Source organism: Aptenodytes patagonicus, chromosome 2 (genome assembly GCF_965638725.1).
Source record: "Aptenodytes patagonicus chromosome 2, bAptPat1.pri.cur, whole genome shotgun sequence".
Lineage (NCBI taxonomy): Eukaryota > Metazoa > Chordata > Aves > Sphenisciformes > Spheniscidae > Aptenodytes > Aptenodytes patagonicus.
Genome location: NC_134950.1, coordinates 39,545,002 through 39,563,375, shown reverse-complemented (window position 1 = coordinate 39,563,375; position 18,374 = coordinate 39,545,002). Strand labels below are relative to the sequence as shown.

General features: G+C 37.9%; 1 protein-coding gene across 5 annotated transcripts in view; it reads right to left on the bottom strand.

Moving 5' to 3' along the window:
- Window positions 1-235: 235 nt before the first annotated feature.
- Window positions 236-18,374, bottom strand: part of ARMC1 (armadillo repeat containing 1) — a 36,079-nt gene continuing 17,940 nt past the window's right edge. For 4 of the 5 annotated variants that reach the window (XM_076329634.1, XM_076329632.1, XM_076329631.1 and 1 more), the window contains exons 4-7: window positions 6,806-6,995; window positions 3,192-3,308; window positions 3,030-3,104; window positions 236-2,461 (exon numbers count right to left, since the gene is read on the bottom strand). In XM_076329634.1, the coding sequence (XP_076185749.1) occupies window positions 2,270-2,461; window positions 3,030-3,104; window positions 3,192-3,308; window positions 6,806-6,995 (574 nt within the window). In that variant the 3' untranslated portion in view covers window positions 236-2,269. The remainder of the gene's footprint in view (window positions 2,462-3,029; window positions 3,105-3,191; window positions 3,309-6,805; window positions 6,996-18,374) is intronic. The other variant, XM_076329636.1, reaches the window with a different exon arrangement.

Below are 18,374 nucleotides of genomic sequence, written 5' to 3'. Positions count from 1 at the left end.
CTTCTACTTACGGACTTTCTACAAAAACTTTGTTTAAAATGCAAGCATGTTCTAAACATACACAAAAGCCCATTGTGATATGCAGCAAAGGTCTCACTATGACTGGACATTTCCATTCCTCTCTGTTAAAAGATGAAAAAGATGTACTTCTAATACCACAGAGAGCTTAAAAGAACATCAGAACATTTAAAAAGGCACCAGCTTTGTTTAGTCATTTAAAAAGGCACCAGTCATATTTTGTTTAGTTATATTATCCTTTATTATTTTACAATATATTTCAAAAACTTTTACAGATGCCTTAAACTGTTCTACAAGAGCTGCAATACTGTCATAAAAGCACACCTACAGACCGAGTGCACAAACAAACTGTAATACCTACTGGTATCGAACCATTAATATCCAAAGGGTGTAGTCTTTTAGTAAATAGATGTGCAGTAATGCAAATGCAAACAGATGTTAATGCAGAAAAATAAAACTCTGCATTCATGGCTATAGAACAGAGGACTCTTCAAACACATTTGGTACTGTAACATTCTAGACAGCAATATGAGTAGTATTACATATTTAAAGCAATACATGCCCTGAAAAGCCTGTATTTTCAATCTGTGCGTGTAGTAAACCTGAATCAAAAATAAACTAGATATATTAAAAAACATGAGACATCTAGTCTGCCAACAAGCTTTTGTTTCTTTTTTTTATCCTAGAATGACAATTAACTTGGGTGGGTGAACTCTGACCTGCATTATTATTTTACATTATCATTTCCTCAGCATTTCTGTAGTATTATGACAGCCTGTGAATTTTTTTTTTTATTCCTTGTGCATAGGCACGGGGGAATAACTTTGATGATGCATTAATTTTTTTTCTGAGTCTCCAAATGGTAAATATAATTAATATTATAGCAAATACATTACCACAAAAAAGCATTGTATAATGAGGTTTATAACATTATTTAAAGTTCTCAGCTGCAACAAAGCAGTGGCACTGCAGTTTTCAAGCACTGTGTATTGAATCCTCTCAGGCACACAGTGTTTACTAACAGCTCAGATATGTATTATTCTCTACCTACAGAAGTTTTGCTTTCATTACCACTTTTGGTCACAGAAATTACCAATACATCTTTAAACCTATACTGTCTGTAAGTAACAAGGTAAAGCCAATTGTTTGCATATGTATCCAAGCTGATGTACTTTCACGGGAGTCTCATGAAAGACATTAGGAGGGAACAGTAATTATATATCAGATTTGTTAGGTAAAAAAAATGAAAAGGGTTAAAGTCAAAATTTATGAGTGTGGCACTGTGGCAAAAGAGGCATTCAGTTCTGCTTTATTCTTCAAGTTTAAAGTTTCAGTTACCATTAAATATTTGCTAACAGCGAACACCATTTCTTAACCAAATACAGTCTACATCCCTCTATTCTCTGCAGACAGAGCTGCAACGGGTCACTGCTACATTAGACCACAGCATTTTTTGCTGCAGCCTTCCCAGCTAGCCTAACAGCAGTGGTATGTATTAGTTATATACATCAGTCACACCCATCATTACAAATATGTTTAGTTTATTTACTGTACAATGTATGTATACATATTTGTGTTTATTCAATCCCTTATTTCTTAATCTCAAGCACTCCAATGGTTAAGGGCAGGCTGGAAAAAAAAAATCAATATACATAAAAGGGTTATAAATTTCAAGTCTGTAGTGATTCTAGTTTAACAGCAAAAGGGGAATGTCGTGCTCATGCTGTGAACATGGTTGGCAAAAATAAAGGCAAAAAAAGAGGCAGACTATATTTTTCTCTGGAGTCAAAATCTAGAAAATGAAACAAAATACTGTTAGTCCAAAGGGATGCAGAAATAAAAAGGGCATTTCATTTAATGCACAACTAGAGCTATTAAGAATTTTCTTTCACAGAGGCCCTGAGACTTGAGTTAAATGGATTCTCCCTATGATGTGTTTCATGTGAAGTCAAACTTAAAGCTCTATACGCATAAACATTTGGTATATAACAGTGGACCCATTTTTAAAAAGTGAAGCAATAAAATCTACATGAAAAACAAATGAAAGAACAATTTGATTGGAGGCCTCTGTCCTTCGACCCCTGCCCTATCAGGTTAAACGTCCAATAAAATGTAAAATGCAGCATACATTTGCTTCATCTAAAATTTCTGTGATGATTTATTGCAAATTGCACTTGGCAGTTCACCACACCAATGGAAAACTGGCCCCCCTGTTGGTTCATTCACACAGTCTTTTAACACCAAATACAAGTCACCAGTAGAAAGATCTCGATAGAAAGTTTGCTGCCGTGCTGAGCCAGCTTGCTGCACCTTCTGGGTGTGACCCAACACGAGACACTGCTTTGTCCTGTTCCTTAGTAGGGCTTTCATCTTCTGGTAAATATTCAGGTAGATCTGTATTCTGCTCTACTTCCACTGGAGTATCTTGGAATGGAACTAGCATCTGATAAAATACAACAGATTAAAATTATGTCAAATGTTGTAACTTAAAAGAATGAATTGAAGTTACACATATATACACATTCAGGATGACAGGCATGCATGTTTGAGACTCCTCTCCATCCCCCTATACAGCGAGAATATAAATGGAACCTACTATGTGTCTGGAATCTACTATACTTAGAAGACACACAAGAAAAACTTTGGCTTAACATAGAAAAAAAAATCAAATAAATAAAGACATAGTCCTTTTACTGTAGTTGTGAAATAAAAACACTTCAGCAACTGCAGCCAAAAAAAAAAAAAAAAAGGTTCACGGTGATCCTTTTCATATCATTAAGGAGAGAAACAATTACAATATTTTTGTCCTCCTTCTGAACAATAAGTTCTGTAAAACTGTTCTATGGATACATGTCCTGACATAGGATACCCTTTATTCTCCTTGTACTGTATATGTAGCACTCCCACTTACAAAATTTTGCCTGGCATCAGATGTTATAGGCACAGAGGTGCTGGTATTAAAGATACAGCTGAGCTAAAACAACCGGTATTTAGAAAGATATGTATCCTACCTCCTCACCACTTTCACTTTTCACAACTTGCTGTGCCTTCATAACTTTGGTTGATGCTATCGCCGTTGCCAATGCCTGCAAGAACACAGGAAAAAAAAAAAAAAGAGCTTAGTGTGACAGAATGCAATAATGGGAGGTTCTGGAGGGTTATTGAGCACTTACCTCTGCTTTTAAGTCTGAGCGAATTCGGACCACGCACCTTTGAACAGCCATTTGAAAGGTAAAACTAATAACGCCTTTAATTTTCAACAAGGCTTCTTCACAAAGATTCCTTCGAGACTAAAAAACAAACAAAACCCCCACAACTAAGGTACTTGCATAACATAACATGTGAAAATGCTAACAAATTAATTGTTAAGGAATTCCTGTATGTCTGAGGGCAAGTGGTTATCAACAGCATTTTTGTAAAAGAAAAACTAAGACTTACATTTTAGTGCACAAATACTAGACTCTCTGGCCACAAAAAAAAAAAAAAAGGAAAAGAAAAAAAAATTGCTTACACTTTAGAAATCAAAGAAGGATGGAATCAACTGTAAATAATTAGAGAAAAGTGCTGAAAAGCAAAGAATGTTTTTCTTCATATGATCAGCTAAACAGTCCCCTCTGGTTAAGTTCTGATTGACTGAAGTGCTCATTGATGAGTAGTTAGTGTTCAAGTTGCTATTTATCAGACACCTTGCCTCCATACTGACTGAATGCATCAAAGCAGCTGTTGTATCTTTCAGCTGCTTCATCTGTGGCAGCTCATGAACATCACTGCACAGCATAAGCTTAATTCTTATTTCAAAGGGAAAATATTTGGTTGATAACCCACAGAATGTTATGTTTAAAGCAAATGACATCACCTACTGTGCTGTAACATTACATTGACCTGTACTAGATGCATCTGTGCTACATTATCTTAGAATGTTCTATTGGGTTTTTTTTCCTTTTAATATTTGCACAAGATGGTTGTAACAAAAAGGATTAAAATATACTTGGAGAGACTGCTAGCACAGAAGGGGAAAAAAGAAAAGGTAACACTGTACCGGAAATAAATTGACCTTACGCAGGTTCAGAATAATGATGTATTTAACTTTTACTGCAAGTTTCTGCAAGGTTTTAAATAGTAAGCTGTTTCAAAGCATATTTATATTAGTTATAAAATAATTACTGGTCAGTACTTGGGACAGTTTCATGTACAACAAGTACATTAAATCCTTTTAATACCTGGAAGAACTAACTGAAGCAGGTTTTTTTTAGCAGTTTAGCATATATATTGAAACAATTCATTTGTGTAAGTTTATGTATTGAAATAATTAATATTTTTGACAGTTAAAAAAATAACATTGCTGGATAGGCTACATTTCTCATACACAGGAAATATTTGATGCAAAGGTGATAGGCTGCCTTGCATAAGTGAAAGTCAAAACTACTTTTGGATACAAGAAGCAACACATTTGCAGCCTGTTAGCCTAAGTAAATAATTTATGCTTACATGGGTGTATAGCAATTCTGTGACAGAATTTGACTTGCTACTCTGAGATCCCAGGTTAAGTCACAGGCACCTCAGTTTAATTCAAAATGAGGCTTTCAGTGATCAGATAACTGGTGAATCACTCCTTAAAGACAAAACTTACCAAGGTCCGTAAAAAGCTGGAAGCTTGGCAGCCACTGGCCTTGCTGCACAAACGTCTTTTGCAAAGTAAGTCTAACTACGGCAATTAGGCACAAACCCCAGCAATGCACATCTAGACATCTTTCTGCATGGTACTTCTGAAGCGTGGGTATGGGGTAGGACAGGTACAGGGTAGGACAGGTGAAATTTAGGTTATTTTCTTGCACACCTTGTAGTCTAGTAAGTAGTCCTGCTAGACTACTGAACACTGATTACCATACCCTAATAAATACTACTAAAATGTACTGCTTCATTTTTCATTTTGTTTTTTAAAGCTTATCATCAAATTTGATACTCAGATCTTAAAATAAAAACATCTGACCCCACACTAAACAACAACCGACCTTTCCCCTCCCTTCCTGAAATAATCAATATCTACTATTTGAGGTTTCAAAATCCACAAGCATTTGTAGGATTTGCAGTCATTCCTAAGAGCAGCTTCTTGTTTCAAATCTAAATGACAAAACACAGGCAAACTGAGAACACAGCATTTATAACCCTGTGTTTACTTATTATGCCTTTTACCACTCATATGTGCCACCTAATATTCTTTGCTAGTTAAGTTGGGAACAAACTGTTGAATGGAACTAAGCCGCTTTTATTGTTCACATCCTTCATCATTCTCCCAGTCCCAACTTATCCTGACATTTAAAACAGCATTATAGGGATGTTTAACTGCTGGGTGGGTATCTGGACTATCACTTACATTTCTTTAATCATCTGATGAAATACAGAGCTACGTACACTAGCCACCTTCAGCCAGCACACAGTCAGATTTTTCTTTTCTTCAACAATGAGCTAAGAAAACATGCTGGCGTGTTCTAGGCAACTACAGAAGCCTGCAGTTTTGTTCTCTGGAGCCGAGTATCTAAATATCCTACACTTTTTCAGAATAACTTTGCCTCAGCATTTAAGAGAGAAGCTCCACAAATCTCGCTAAATTCCATTTGTCGAAGAACACAAAGAAACACTTTTAAGATAGAATCAGACTATAGCCAGAATATCTAAACTCACAAAGTAGAACTGGATTAAATTTCTTGCTTGGAGATACCTGTGAACAAACAAATCAACTACAAGCTTAAAAACAAAATAGAACAAATTTAACAGGAGACAACCGATTGGACTGAATTAAAAAAACCCTTCAGAGTACCAAAGCCAATGGTGTTGACAAAGCACTGCCTTTCTAGACAGAGCAAGTGCTGGAAGGACAAAACTGTAAAAAATATTTACTTTGTATAAAGTGAGCTAGAGCAGCATGTTATTTCTAAAGGAATTAACTATGGTCTTATGAAAACAGTACGACGGGTATGCTGTTGATAAACTGGGCCTGCGGACACGCTTACTTGGCAAAATGTAAAGCAACAAAGCAAAGGATCAGGTTTGATCATTTAAAATGGGTACAAAACTGAAGATACAGAGTCCGGAGGGCACTTGTGGATAACATGCTTAAACAGTCTACATGCTGTTTGGCAGCCGTAAAAAGGCAAACATGGCCCTGGGGTGTTATCTACAGGGGTACGGTAGATAAATCCGTAGAAGTTATTCTGACATTACATAAAGACTCCGTGAGACCTCATTAACTCAAATGCCATTCTGGTCACTACAGTAGAAAAGATCTCACAGACAATGAAAAGATGTAGCAAAACCAGCTCAAAGAAAATACAGCATTTCTAAATTAAGAATAAAAATAATAATAAAAAAAACCCCACCAGTGTCTGAAATCTCTCATAACTAAAAGGAAACTTTTTTTTAGTTTCACACACCAATACAACCACAAGATATCCTTAAGTGAACCTGCTGAAGGTACCTTATTTATTCCATTCTTTCTTGAAAAAGGAAAGAAAATTAGGAGAGGTGGAAACGGAATGGAAACAGAACAGTTTTTTTAGAGTAATTAGAAAGCCATCAAGGAAACTGCCTTAAAACATCTTCTTTAGATATTCTGAGTAAGCTCAATTTATGCAAGATTTTATACATATCTTGTGATTCAAAATACGATTCACAGAAATTGCTGACAACTGATGATGCCACACAAGTAGCCTGAATACATTATTTTTGTGGGCAAAATACATCTCCGTACAGCATGCCTTATTTACATAAATGCTGAAGGTTTCCTTACCGAATCATCAAGGCCATCTATATGCAAAACCACTGTCTTGGCACGCTTATTTGTGCTGCCGAGGAAAAACTGTGCTTTCCGTCGACGATAATTCATCTCATTCACATTGTCCATGTCTGACATGTTGGAAGACTGAAGGATATCATAGACTTCAGAAGCTAAAAGTTTAGTCTCTCCCGGCGTAGTGGTCCTTAAAGAAAAAAGGGATTAAGATTTGTAAATATTTGTTTTTACATTATACTCCAAACAGCTGCTGATTACATCCTTGCAACTGGAATACTCCACGTGCTACAGAAATGTAATTATACAGTCAATACATAGCAAAAATTTTAAAATGGGAGAGAAGAAATCAGGTAAAACTATTCCTTTCCCATACTCCAATGTTTATGTCAATCTGTTAATTCTAATATCATTATAAACAAGTCTGTGTTCTCAAACAACACAAATGCAGTTTACATCAGTTTGACAACTCCAAACAAAACATGGTAGTAGATGCTCAGTACACCGCTGTTACTTTGTGTTGAGCTTTTTTATTTTTTAAACAAAAGATCTCAAACTGTCTTGTGATACATTTCATTTCCCACTTTCCTTGTTACATAATAAAAATAATTTCTCCGTAGAACTGTAATCTTTCCAAATGTTTTCTTCTCTAAAGCTACTCAGCATCAACAGCAAAACAGAATCCCAGATTTTCTTAAAGAATCCAAAGGTTATTTCTGATTAGACTAAAATTTATGGTATGAACTGTGATAGCATTTTTTTAGATAGAAAAAAATGTAGATAATAGACTGAACATATATTAACTTCTTATGATTAATTAAAACTAATTTTAATAAGGTACTAATATAAATCTGTTGTCCAAATTCAGCCCTGTTTTAATTATGCCAGTGATTTAAAGCTATGTGCAGAAACAAAATTATTACCGCATCAACTTGCAATTAATCTTATCATGATGAATGACAGCTTTGCTTTGTTTAGCAAACACTAAGTAAGTAACAAGTACCTTTAGGTTTTTTTCTTTTTCCATTTGACTTCCTTAATTACCGTACATTAAACACATTTTCCATCCTATCATATGGACAAGAAAGAACGCTGAAGCAAGCATGTTAGGAGTTCTCAGCTTGTGGGGGTCCCAGCTAGCCCTTTTTTTTTTTTTTTTTTTTAAATTTTCTGTGCCTTGTTTTGAACAGCACCCGTTTGGAGAGAAAAACGTGAGTTCTTGTGATCATTAGTACACTGATAGCATTCAAAGAAAAAAAGAAAAAAGGGGACAAAAAAAAGGGGTAATAAGCAAACAACCAAGACCTAAAATAGCAAAGCATTTCAGCATATGTTCAATTTTAAATACATGCTTACATTCTGCTTTCTTACAGCGAAAAAAACGCTTATGTTAATTCACAGAAACAAGTGCTGGGAACTCACAAAGATTTCAACTTCAACCTTCCATAATTTATTAAAGTAATAGAACAGATGATAAAGCCGTGCAAACTGATGTCTTGAGGTAGTAATAAATTAGCTTGTGCAAAAGTGACATCTTATCAAGATACTAAGAAATTTACCCACCCGTTAGTTTTGGCAAATTCTTTCAACAACAACAAAAATCCTGTCCGTATCAAGTGATTTACAATAGAGGCCTTTTTTTTTTTTGTAAGTTTAAATACAGTTAACTAAGCACACTATTGAAAATGTCACTATCACACCTACAGCACCCACTATGCTGTTGGTAAGAGTTTTTGCTCAAATACAATTGTACTATTGCATCTCAGAGTTTAAAAAAAAAAATCAGAAAGAAAATATACTTAATATTAGCCATAATACATATATGCATATATATACATACATTTGCAAAAGAAAGAGAATGTAAAGTTATCAATGTGTCAGCAAATATAAAATATGCAAGTGCCTAAAAGTAAAAATTCAGTGATTTTCATACATGTTTTGTGCTCCCAACATTATAGTTGGCATAGTTCTTGGAAAACTAATGACCTAAGATTAACCATACTATTGAAACAACCTGTTGATTTGAAAACACAAATTTAAATCTGCTCTTATTCAATACAAATATTCTAAGATATTCCTAAAACAAGTCTATACAGGTTAATGTTATGTGTATGCACAAACACTGAAACGAGCTACTCAAATAATTCCCTGTATTTTTCCAAATAGAGGATTACTACTATCTACTGCTAAGTTACAGATGATAACTCTAGTTACCAGTCTTACATTTAAAAAAAAAAATCCCAAACACAAGATTTTAATCTTATATAAAGAGAATCTGTTGCAAAATAAGCAACTGACTGTGTAGTAAGAAGCAGCATGAAACTGAGATACCACAAGGGCAAGAACAATGGATGTCACGTAAGAATATCAGATCACAAAACAATCCCCAATAAAGGTATAACCCAGTTTTATTCTGCAGTAATGCAATACTACACTTTCAGCAACTCGGTTAAAACAAACAAAAAAGATACACAAAATTCCACACAAAGCTTTCTACAATTTTTAGTGTACTGGTAAAATGAGTGAATACAAGTTTTGCATCAATCTGTTACTCTTTCAATCTGTTACTACTTTAAGTAATTTATACAAGAGCTATAAAAAGAATAGAAACCTTAATATCAGACTAGCTATAAGGAAGAATTTTTTTTTTTTTTTTTTTTTTTTTTATTTTTAATGATGAGGGTGGTGAAACACTGGCACAGGTTGCTCAGAGAGGTGGTAGATGCCCCATCCCTGGAAACATTCAAGGTCAGGCTGGACGGGGCTCTGAGCAACCTGATCTAGCTGGAGATGTCCCTGCTTACTGCAAGGGGATTGGACTAGAAGACCTTTAGAGGTCCCTTGCAACCCAAACTATTCTATGATCTTTAAAGAAAAAAATATCTATCTGGAGGTAAGTATAATAAACCCTCTCCATTGTAAAACCAAGGTGATGTTCAATGCTGACTCTGTTTCTTTATACACCATATTGGTAACAAAAAGATAAATACAATGAAGCTACATGTAAAATTAAAACATAGTAGAATAGTGGAAGTTTTTTAAAAAATATTAAAAAATTAAAAATAATATTTATTTAAAAATAAATCTTTAAGTAAAAATTTTAAAATAACAAAACCACCACAGACTGTGGTTTTGTTGCCTGAAATGCAAAAAAAATTGCAACCTTAAGAGAAGAAGGTTCTGAGGGTACTGACACAGGCCCTCCCAGCACTTGCACGTCAGCAGTTTCAGATACCACTGCTCACAACTGTCTGGCCCACATCAGAGCAGCAGAAGGGAACTCTTGCTCATCCTTCTGCCACCCCTATTCACACTCTAGTATAGCACTTTATTCACCACTGAAGGTGCAGGTACATACTATAAAGTCACTATGCAGTTAGATACTGTTTGAGATCAATCAATCACTGGAACAACCTCCCCAAGGACCTGGCAGAGTCCCCATCGCTGGAGGTTTTCAAGATGCGATTGGACAGGGCATTAGATAGTCTCATCTAGATTCCCTTTTCCAGGAAAGGTTGGACCAGATGATCTTTTGAGGTCCCTTCCAACCTCGGCTGTTCTACGATTCTATGACTAGTGTTCTGCTACTCTGCTAAGGAAACGGTAGTCTCTAGTTAGAGCAGAATAACAGTTGGTAAGAGTTGGTTACCATCTCTTTCAGAGGCGGTAACATCTTACATTACTTCAGCAAGATTCAGAAGATGCCTGTCAGAAACCCAAACCTTTAATTTTCACTGTCTTCTTGAATTCCTGTCATCCTAGATTGCTGCCTGTCCTTCCATTATGTTCACCCAAGGCTGGCTGTATAAGTGATATGAACACAGAATCCAAGTGACATGTGCTGTATCTGTCAGAAGAGGATACAAGAAATAGTTCTCATTTTCTTCATGATTAAAAGTAACTTTGTAAACATGGTCCAAATGCTGCAGAGGTTTTATTAGCATAACAAGACTTTTTTAAAGTTTTACCTAAACTTAAAGGACAAGAAAATTACTGGCTACAACTCCAAAGGCGTATGTGATGTGGGTTGAGTATGCATGCTTGGAAAGAATGTGTAAGCAGCATATAGCATTCTGACTGTACAACCAGCATGTGACTTAAGTATATACACACACAGCATCATAAATGACAATAGAGGGCCCCTGACAATCCTCCTAGCATAGCTGCATCTGATGTAAAGGTAACATAGAAACTTATGTTTCTTCCTTTAGGAAAAGCTCAAAGGCTGAGAAAGACTAATATAGCGGATTTTCCCCTTTTGGAGAAAGACAAGATATAAATACATTTATAAATATATATCTGGTGGGGTTTTTTTTATATATATACACGTGTGTAAAAGACCACCTTATCCTTTTTAAAGCTATAACATTTTATGTCTATATTTTCAAATAAACATAAATGTGCATATACATATGTGTACATTACATACACACTCCTATATCAGAGGAAACAGATGCAACTATAACCCTGCTCAAAGTACAGCAGACCCTGTGCACAAGCACAGAAACTACTACATGCATTTCCTTAGTGGCAGACATTGTACTCTAAAGACACATTAGCCAAACAGATAACAAACATACTACAACAGCATTTCATTAGAGTGTTGCCACTGAGTTTATAACCTAGAGACAGGAGGTTTTCAAACTAAAGAGGGTATCTTTCTTTGCCAGAGATTTAATTACATTCCAGATTCTAGCAAAAGGAGATTTGTGTCATTTAATTCCAAAAGTCTCACTTTACAGTGATGCTGCTTTTGGTTGTACTTGCTCAGTTTGTCCACTAGCCACAATAAGACAACAAAGTTAATTACCCATTCATGAAATTTCAAGGCTCATGATAATCTTCGAACGATCACCTCGACCCCTGGGAAGGTGATGGAACAAATCTGGAAACCATTTCCTCCAGGCACATGAAGGACAAGAAGGTGACCAGGAATAGCGAGCATGGATTCACAAAGAGGAAGTCATACGTGACCACCCTGATAGCCTTCTACAATGAAATGACTGGCTTCATAGATGAGGGCAGAGCAGTGGATGTTGTCTTTTGACACTGTCTCCTGTACAAACCTCATAGAGAAGCTGACGAAGTATGGACTGGGTGAGCAGATAGCAAGGCGGACTGAAAACTGGCTGGATGGCCAGGCCAGGTGGTGATCAGGGCCATGAAAACTAGCTGGAGGCCAGTATCTAGCAGTGTACCCCATGGGTCAATATTGGGTCCAATCCTGTTCAATATCTTCATTAACAATCTGGATGATGGGGCAGAGTGGACCCTCAGCAAATCTGCAAATGACACAAAACAGGAAGGAGCAGCTGATATGCCAGAGGGTTATGCTGCCATCCAGAGGGACCTCTATAGGCTGGAGAAACAGGCTGACGGGAACCTCATAAAGTTCAACAAGGGGAAGCGCAAAGCCCTGCCCCTGGGGAGGAACAACCTCAGGCACCAGCACAGGCTGGGGGCTGACCATCTGGAAAGCAGCTTGGCAGAAGAAGACCTGGGGGTCGTGGTGGACATGAAGTTCAACATTAGCCAGCAACGTGCCCTTGCAGCAAAGGCGGCTAATGGTATCCTGGGCTGCATTAGGAGGACGATTGCCAGCAGGTCAAGGAGGTGATTCTGTCACTCTACTCAGCACTAGTGGGGCAACACCTTGAGTACTGTGTCCAGGTCTGGGCTCCCCAGTAACACAAGAGATGGACGTGCTAGGGAGAGTCCAAGAAAGGGTCAGGAAGACGATTAAGGGGCTGATGAGGAAAGGCTGAGAGAGCTGGGACTGTTCAGCCTGGAGATGAGAAGGCTCAGGGGAGATCTTATCAATGTATATAAATATCTGAAGAGAGGGTGCAAAGAGGACGGAAGCAGGCTCTTTCCAGTGGTGCCCAGTGACAGGACCAGAGGCAATGGCACAAACTGAAACATGGGAGGTTCCCTCTGAACGTCGGGAAACGCTTTTTCAGTGTGAGGGTGACCAAGCACTGGCACAGGTTGCCCAGAGAGGTTGTGGAGTCTCCATCCTTGGAGATATTCAAAAGCCATCTGGGCACAGTTCTGGGCAATGTGGTTTTAGGTGACCCTGCCAGAGTAGAGGGGTTGGACCAGACAACCTCCAGAGGTCCTTTCCAACCTCAACCATTCTGTGAGTCTGTGAACACATATTAGAAATTCAGAAGTCATTAGGTAAATTCAAACAGCAATGTACATGGAGCATATCCATTTTTATCTAATTGTGGATATCTATTTTTTCAGGTTAAGAGTATTTTAGAAGTTAGGCTTTTATGTAAGTAAAGCAAAAATGTATTTAATTTTCCTGCAAACTATTTTCCTGACAACTATTTTCCTTCAGTATTGTTTTCCAAAGAGTTTTGCATGACAGCTTACATAACTCTAATGCACCTAATAATTTAGAAAGGCTGAAATATAAACAGCTGTGTAATTTTATTTTGATTTCAGAAATTTCCTGCTCCCATATTTAGACTTACAGTTCACTGCTCAGTCCTAAATTGTTTTATCTTAAGGCATCATGAATGAAAGGCAAGGCTAGATGGAAAAGGGGAGCCTTCATTCTCAAAGTCATTAAACAATTTGCCAATTGGTATTTCAAATGTTTTCACCTTAACTTATAGCATGATCTTACGACCCACAGTCATCAAGGAAAAGTTATTGAGCTTATCACATCTTATAATAACAATTTAGAAACTTTCAATACAAAACTTAAAAATCCAATAGTGTACTGGTTCAAACACGACATTGATTTTAGGAAAACACTGCTCCAAGTTTTCTCCCTCAATCTATAGCATTTTTTTTTTGTAATTTTACTTAGCACAACAATTGTATTCAGTAAATTTAGTATAGAGCCAAAACTGAGATCACACAGGAATACCAAAGAAACCAGGACATTATCTCAAGTCATTTCACAGCACAGATCAAAATGGCAATGTATATCATAGAATCATTAAGGTTGGAAAAGACCTCTAAGATCATCGAGTCCAACCGTCAACCCAACACCACCATGCCCACTAAACCATGTCCCTAAGCGCCTCATCTACACATCTTTTAAATACTTCCAGGGATGGGGACTCAACCACTTCCCTGGGCAGCCTCTTCCAATGTTTAACCACTCTTTCAGTAAAGAAATTTTTCCTCATGTCCAGTCTAAACCTCCCCTGGCACAACTTGAGGCCATTTCCTCTCGTCCTATCACTAGTTACTTGGGAGAAGAGACCGACACCCACCTCGCTACAACCTCCTTTCAGGGAGTTGTAGAGAGTGATGAGGTCTCCCCTCAGCCTCCTTTTCTCCAGGCTAAACAACCCCAGTTCCCTCAGCCGCTCCTCAGAAGACCTGTTCTCCAGACCCCTCACCAGCCTCGTTGCCCTTCTCTGGACACGCTCCAGCACCTCAACGTCCTTCTTGTAGTGAGGGGCCCAAAACTGAATGCAGTATTCGAGGTGCGGCCTCACCAGTGCCGAGTACAGGTGCACGATCACTTCCCTAAAGTGATCACTCAGGAGTTTACATTTTTACTCTCTCTCTTAACCAAATCCGATGGGTTCAAGAGTACTCAGTTTGTAATCTAGGGACCAATTTCAGCCTCGTACCAATGAACCTTTTTCCCCCAGGGTTGCTCAGGAATAAGAGATCCAAAGACAGACAAACCATTCTCAACTTCTAGCTTTAGAAGAGGGCATCACTACACCTCAGGATACACAGAGAAGAGCTACAGCTTATGCCTTGCACAAGGCTGAGAAACCTCCGTGAGAAGAGGGCAACTAGAGGCAGACTCTTTCTATCATAGAACAGTCCTCTCCCCAAAACTCTTGTTAAGATCCAAGCAAGGGCAATGATATACAAGAACAGTACATTTGCAGTACACCACTTATACACATGTAATAGACACTTATTCATATACAGAGTGTCTGTACTATATATATTTTCAGTATGCATGGCCCCATAAGGGAGGGGGCATGGCATACAGCTGTCCTGGTTTCGACTGGGATAGAGTTAGTTTTCTTCCTAAGCAGCTGGTATAGCACTGTGGTTTGGATTTAGGATGAGAACAATGTTGATAACACACTGATGTTTTAGTTGTTGCTAAGCAGTGCTTACACTAGTCAAGGACTTTTCAGCTTCCCGTGCTCTGCCAGCAAGAAGCTGGGAGGGGCCACAGCCAGGACAGCTGACCCAAACTGGCCAAAGGGGTATTCCATACCATGTGACGTCATGCTCAGTATATAAACTGGGGGGAGTTGGCTGGGGGGTGGTGACCACTGCTCAGGAACTGGCTGGGCATCGGTCAGCAGGTGGTGAGCAACTGCACTCTACATCACTTGTTTTGTATATTCTTTTATCATTATTATATTATTTTCCCTTCCTTTTCTGTCCTATTAAACTGTGTTTATCTCAACCCACAAGTTTTATTTGTTTTTTCCCCCAATTGTCTCCCTCATCCCACTGCAGGGGCGGGGGGGAGTGAGTGAACAGCTGTGTGGTGTTTAGCTGCCTGCCGGGTTAAACCACAACAACTGCCTTACAGCTCATGGGGAAAGGCTGTTACAGCCAAGCAGAAAAGGTGGACATGCGTTGTATGGCTCATCACTATGCTCTTGCTCACGAGTACTTGGGAAAACAGCACACAGAAATATTAAGAGCAGGTCTGTAAAAGCAAAGAAAGCTAGCAATGGTGAAGGAAAGATTGACCCAACCCACAAAACTAGGGAAATAAATCTCAACCTTTTAAAGTCAGTTCAGGTAAAATTTCCTGTACTGACATCTCAAAGAGTTTACATACTAATGGAAAAATAGTACCTTAAAGCACAGATCTTAAAAAAAAGAAATCCACCACACAATTCAACTCTAACAAATACGAAGAGTTTGAAGAATAAAAATGTCTTCATAATCCAAGTTAAGGCTGAAATATTTGGCAAGATCTCAGCTGAATCCCATACTAAATAACCTACTCATAAATTAAAAGTAAAAACAACTCTCAGATTTAACATTGTCTTATCACAGAAAAATCCTAAGCAAGTTAGTGAATGTAACAAAGGACTGAATGCATGATTTTTTCTTCAAAATACTAGTTTGAGAGACTCCATTTCTAGAATGACCCAAGCACCTTTCCAAAAAGTTTGAGAAAACTTATGATCACATAGAAGTAGGTATTTTCCACTTGATCCCAATCCTTTTCATACATGCAAGTACTGCCCCTATATGGCAGAACTAATATTTTTCCCTAGGATCCTAAGTAGTGATATTTTCAACCATCATTTTATTTCCATAATGAACCCCATTCACTGCAATAAACATAGTATCCTATATGACACAAAAAGCGCAAGTAAGAATTTAATGGATTGGCATGAATTCTACCTAAATACATTGTTGGGTAAATGCAGCTGTATTAGAAACTGTAAAGCATATACTTGGTAGAGATTTATCACTTGATTTAATTATGGTTAAAAAACGGCTAACAAATTGATATTCATATCAACTATGCCTTAAGACCACTGATGTGTTTGTTTCCAGGTGACCAACTTCTTTCAGAGCCCATTCTTCCTATATTTAAAGACAGAAATTGTCTCTAGCAATAACTAAAGGGAGCAGTAAGCTGCAAAGAATTGCTACATTCTGTAAGGGGGGGGTGGGAAATCACTAATCCTTGATTCTGGAAGTGAGACACAGTGATTGACATCGTTTTGATGAAAACTTTGAGCATGAATGACAAGCCTAAAGAAAGAGCATGGTATTAGAGAAAAAGCAATCTGTTTCAAGACAGTTATCTGATCTGGCTGTTTTTCTGGCTGTTCTGCTCCGGTGCCAGGGCAAGAGTCTTTCTTATCTCCAAGAATGCTGCTCTTTCTTGTGAGCTTTTAGTGCATCCCATGATACGGTGGGCTCACAAGCATATGGCTGCTCTCCTGACTCTTTCCAGGCAACAGGCAACTCATTTGAAAACAACTTGAAAAAGAGCATTACTTCAGCACACACTTTCTCACAGACCCAGTACGGTGCTATTACCACGCTACCCATTACAGTACACCTCAGTTCCCTCTAGCCCCAAAACACCCAGTAAAGACCAGATAACATTATACAGCAGCTGACAAAGGATTACCACCTGCTTTCTTAAAAGAAAGTAGTCAAAATCCTCAAGAATGTAGACAGCAGGATGCTTATGTTGGCCAACAACGACGTATCGAGCATAGTAGTGGGTTAACAATAGGAAAAATAATTCATACGTGTAGAACAGGAAAAACAATAGAACCTGTAGGACTGGGCAAGTTTGAAGTGACATGCTGAGCTGCAGCACTATGAATCTCCCAATCCAAAAACCAAGCAGCTGGACTGCTCGATGAACCTACGTACAGCCTAAGTGCAGCTGCGTTATATGACCGCACTCCAATGGTATCAACCGTGTGCTAGCTACATGTCACCTTTATTTACTCCAAGGCTGTTGCACCATGGAAACATGGCAAGGTCAGAACAGACTTTCCTAGAATGCTTTCTAGACCTGCAAGATGCCTGCCACTTGGCAAGTCTTCCAGACTCTGCTCACACTACTAGCTGTGACAATTTGACCAGGAGGCACTAAACTAAGAAAAGTTTAGAACAGAACAAGGAAACCTGAGGTCTTGAAGCTGATTTTCTACTAAACAAAGAGATACCTCACTGCAATTAGGAGTGAGGATTGGATTTCCCAGTGCCACTTCCAGCTCAATTTAAGTCATATGCCTACAGACCCTGGAAATTTAGAGAAACCCCATGTAAACGTTGGGATGTTTGGCAGACTGCTGAAAAACAAAAAAAAAGCCTAAATATTAAATATAAGTTGTAAATCTGAGTAAAATCACAGTACGGTACCATTAACTGCTGTAAAAATCAGTGACTGTGATATAATCGTAAACATGTAACAAACTGAGTAATTACCCATGCTTAGAACATTTCCCTGATTCATTCTATTGTCCTCTGATCACAAGAAGAGAACGAACATTCAAGAATGGGATAACAGATTTGAACATATGCCATCTGTTTAACCCAGCTATTCATCCAATTTTGTTTAACTCCTGCTATTTATATGCTAAATGGAAGATCAACTTTTGATCTTCCACAGCTTGGTATCTACCATATGGACATATTCTCCATCTCAATAATAAAAAAAAAATAAAAAAAAATCAAGGCCTGTTACTCAACTAAACTCAAAAGGCTTCAGAGTAGCATTTGCTAGACAAGAGTCTGCATAACAGACACAAACTCCATGTTGAATTTCACAGTAGCTAGTTCCAACATCTTGCCTGCTAATGAACAGTAATCATTTAATGCATTTATATGGCAGAAATCATGTTTATTATATGGCTTCAACAAATTGCATCGGGGTTAAAAAAAAATAAAACAACCTTAACGGTAACAACTCTCTCCAGTCCTTTCCAGTGGGAGATAGCAAATACTGCCATTAAAAAGCCAATCCTTCCCGGTAATAATGCTGTAGTGACCAGATTGGTAGTGCTGGAATTAGGCTCCGTACTGAAGCATTTTAGGAGCATCTTGAAGGAAGCCAAATACCACTGCTTGTACTATC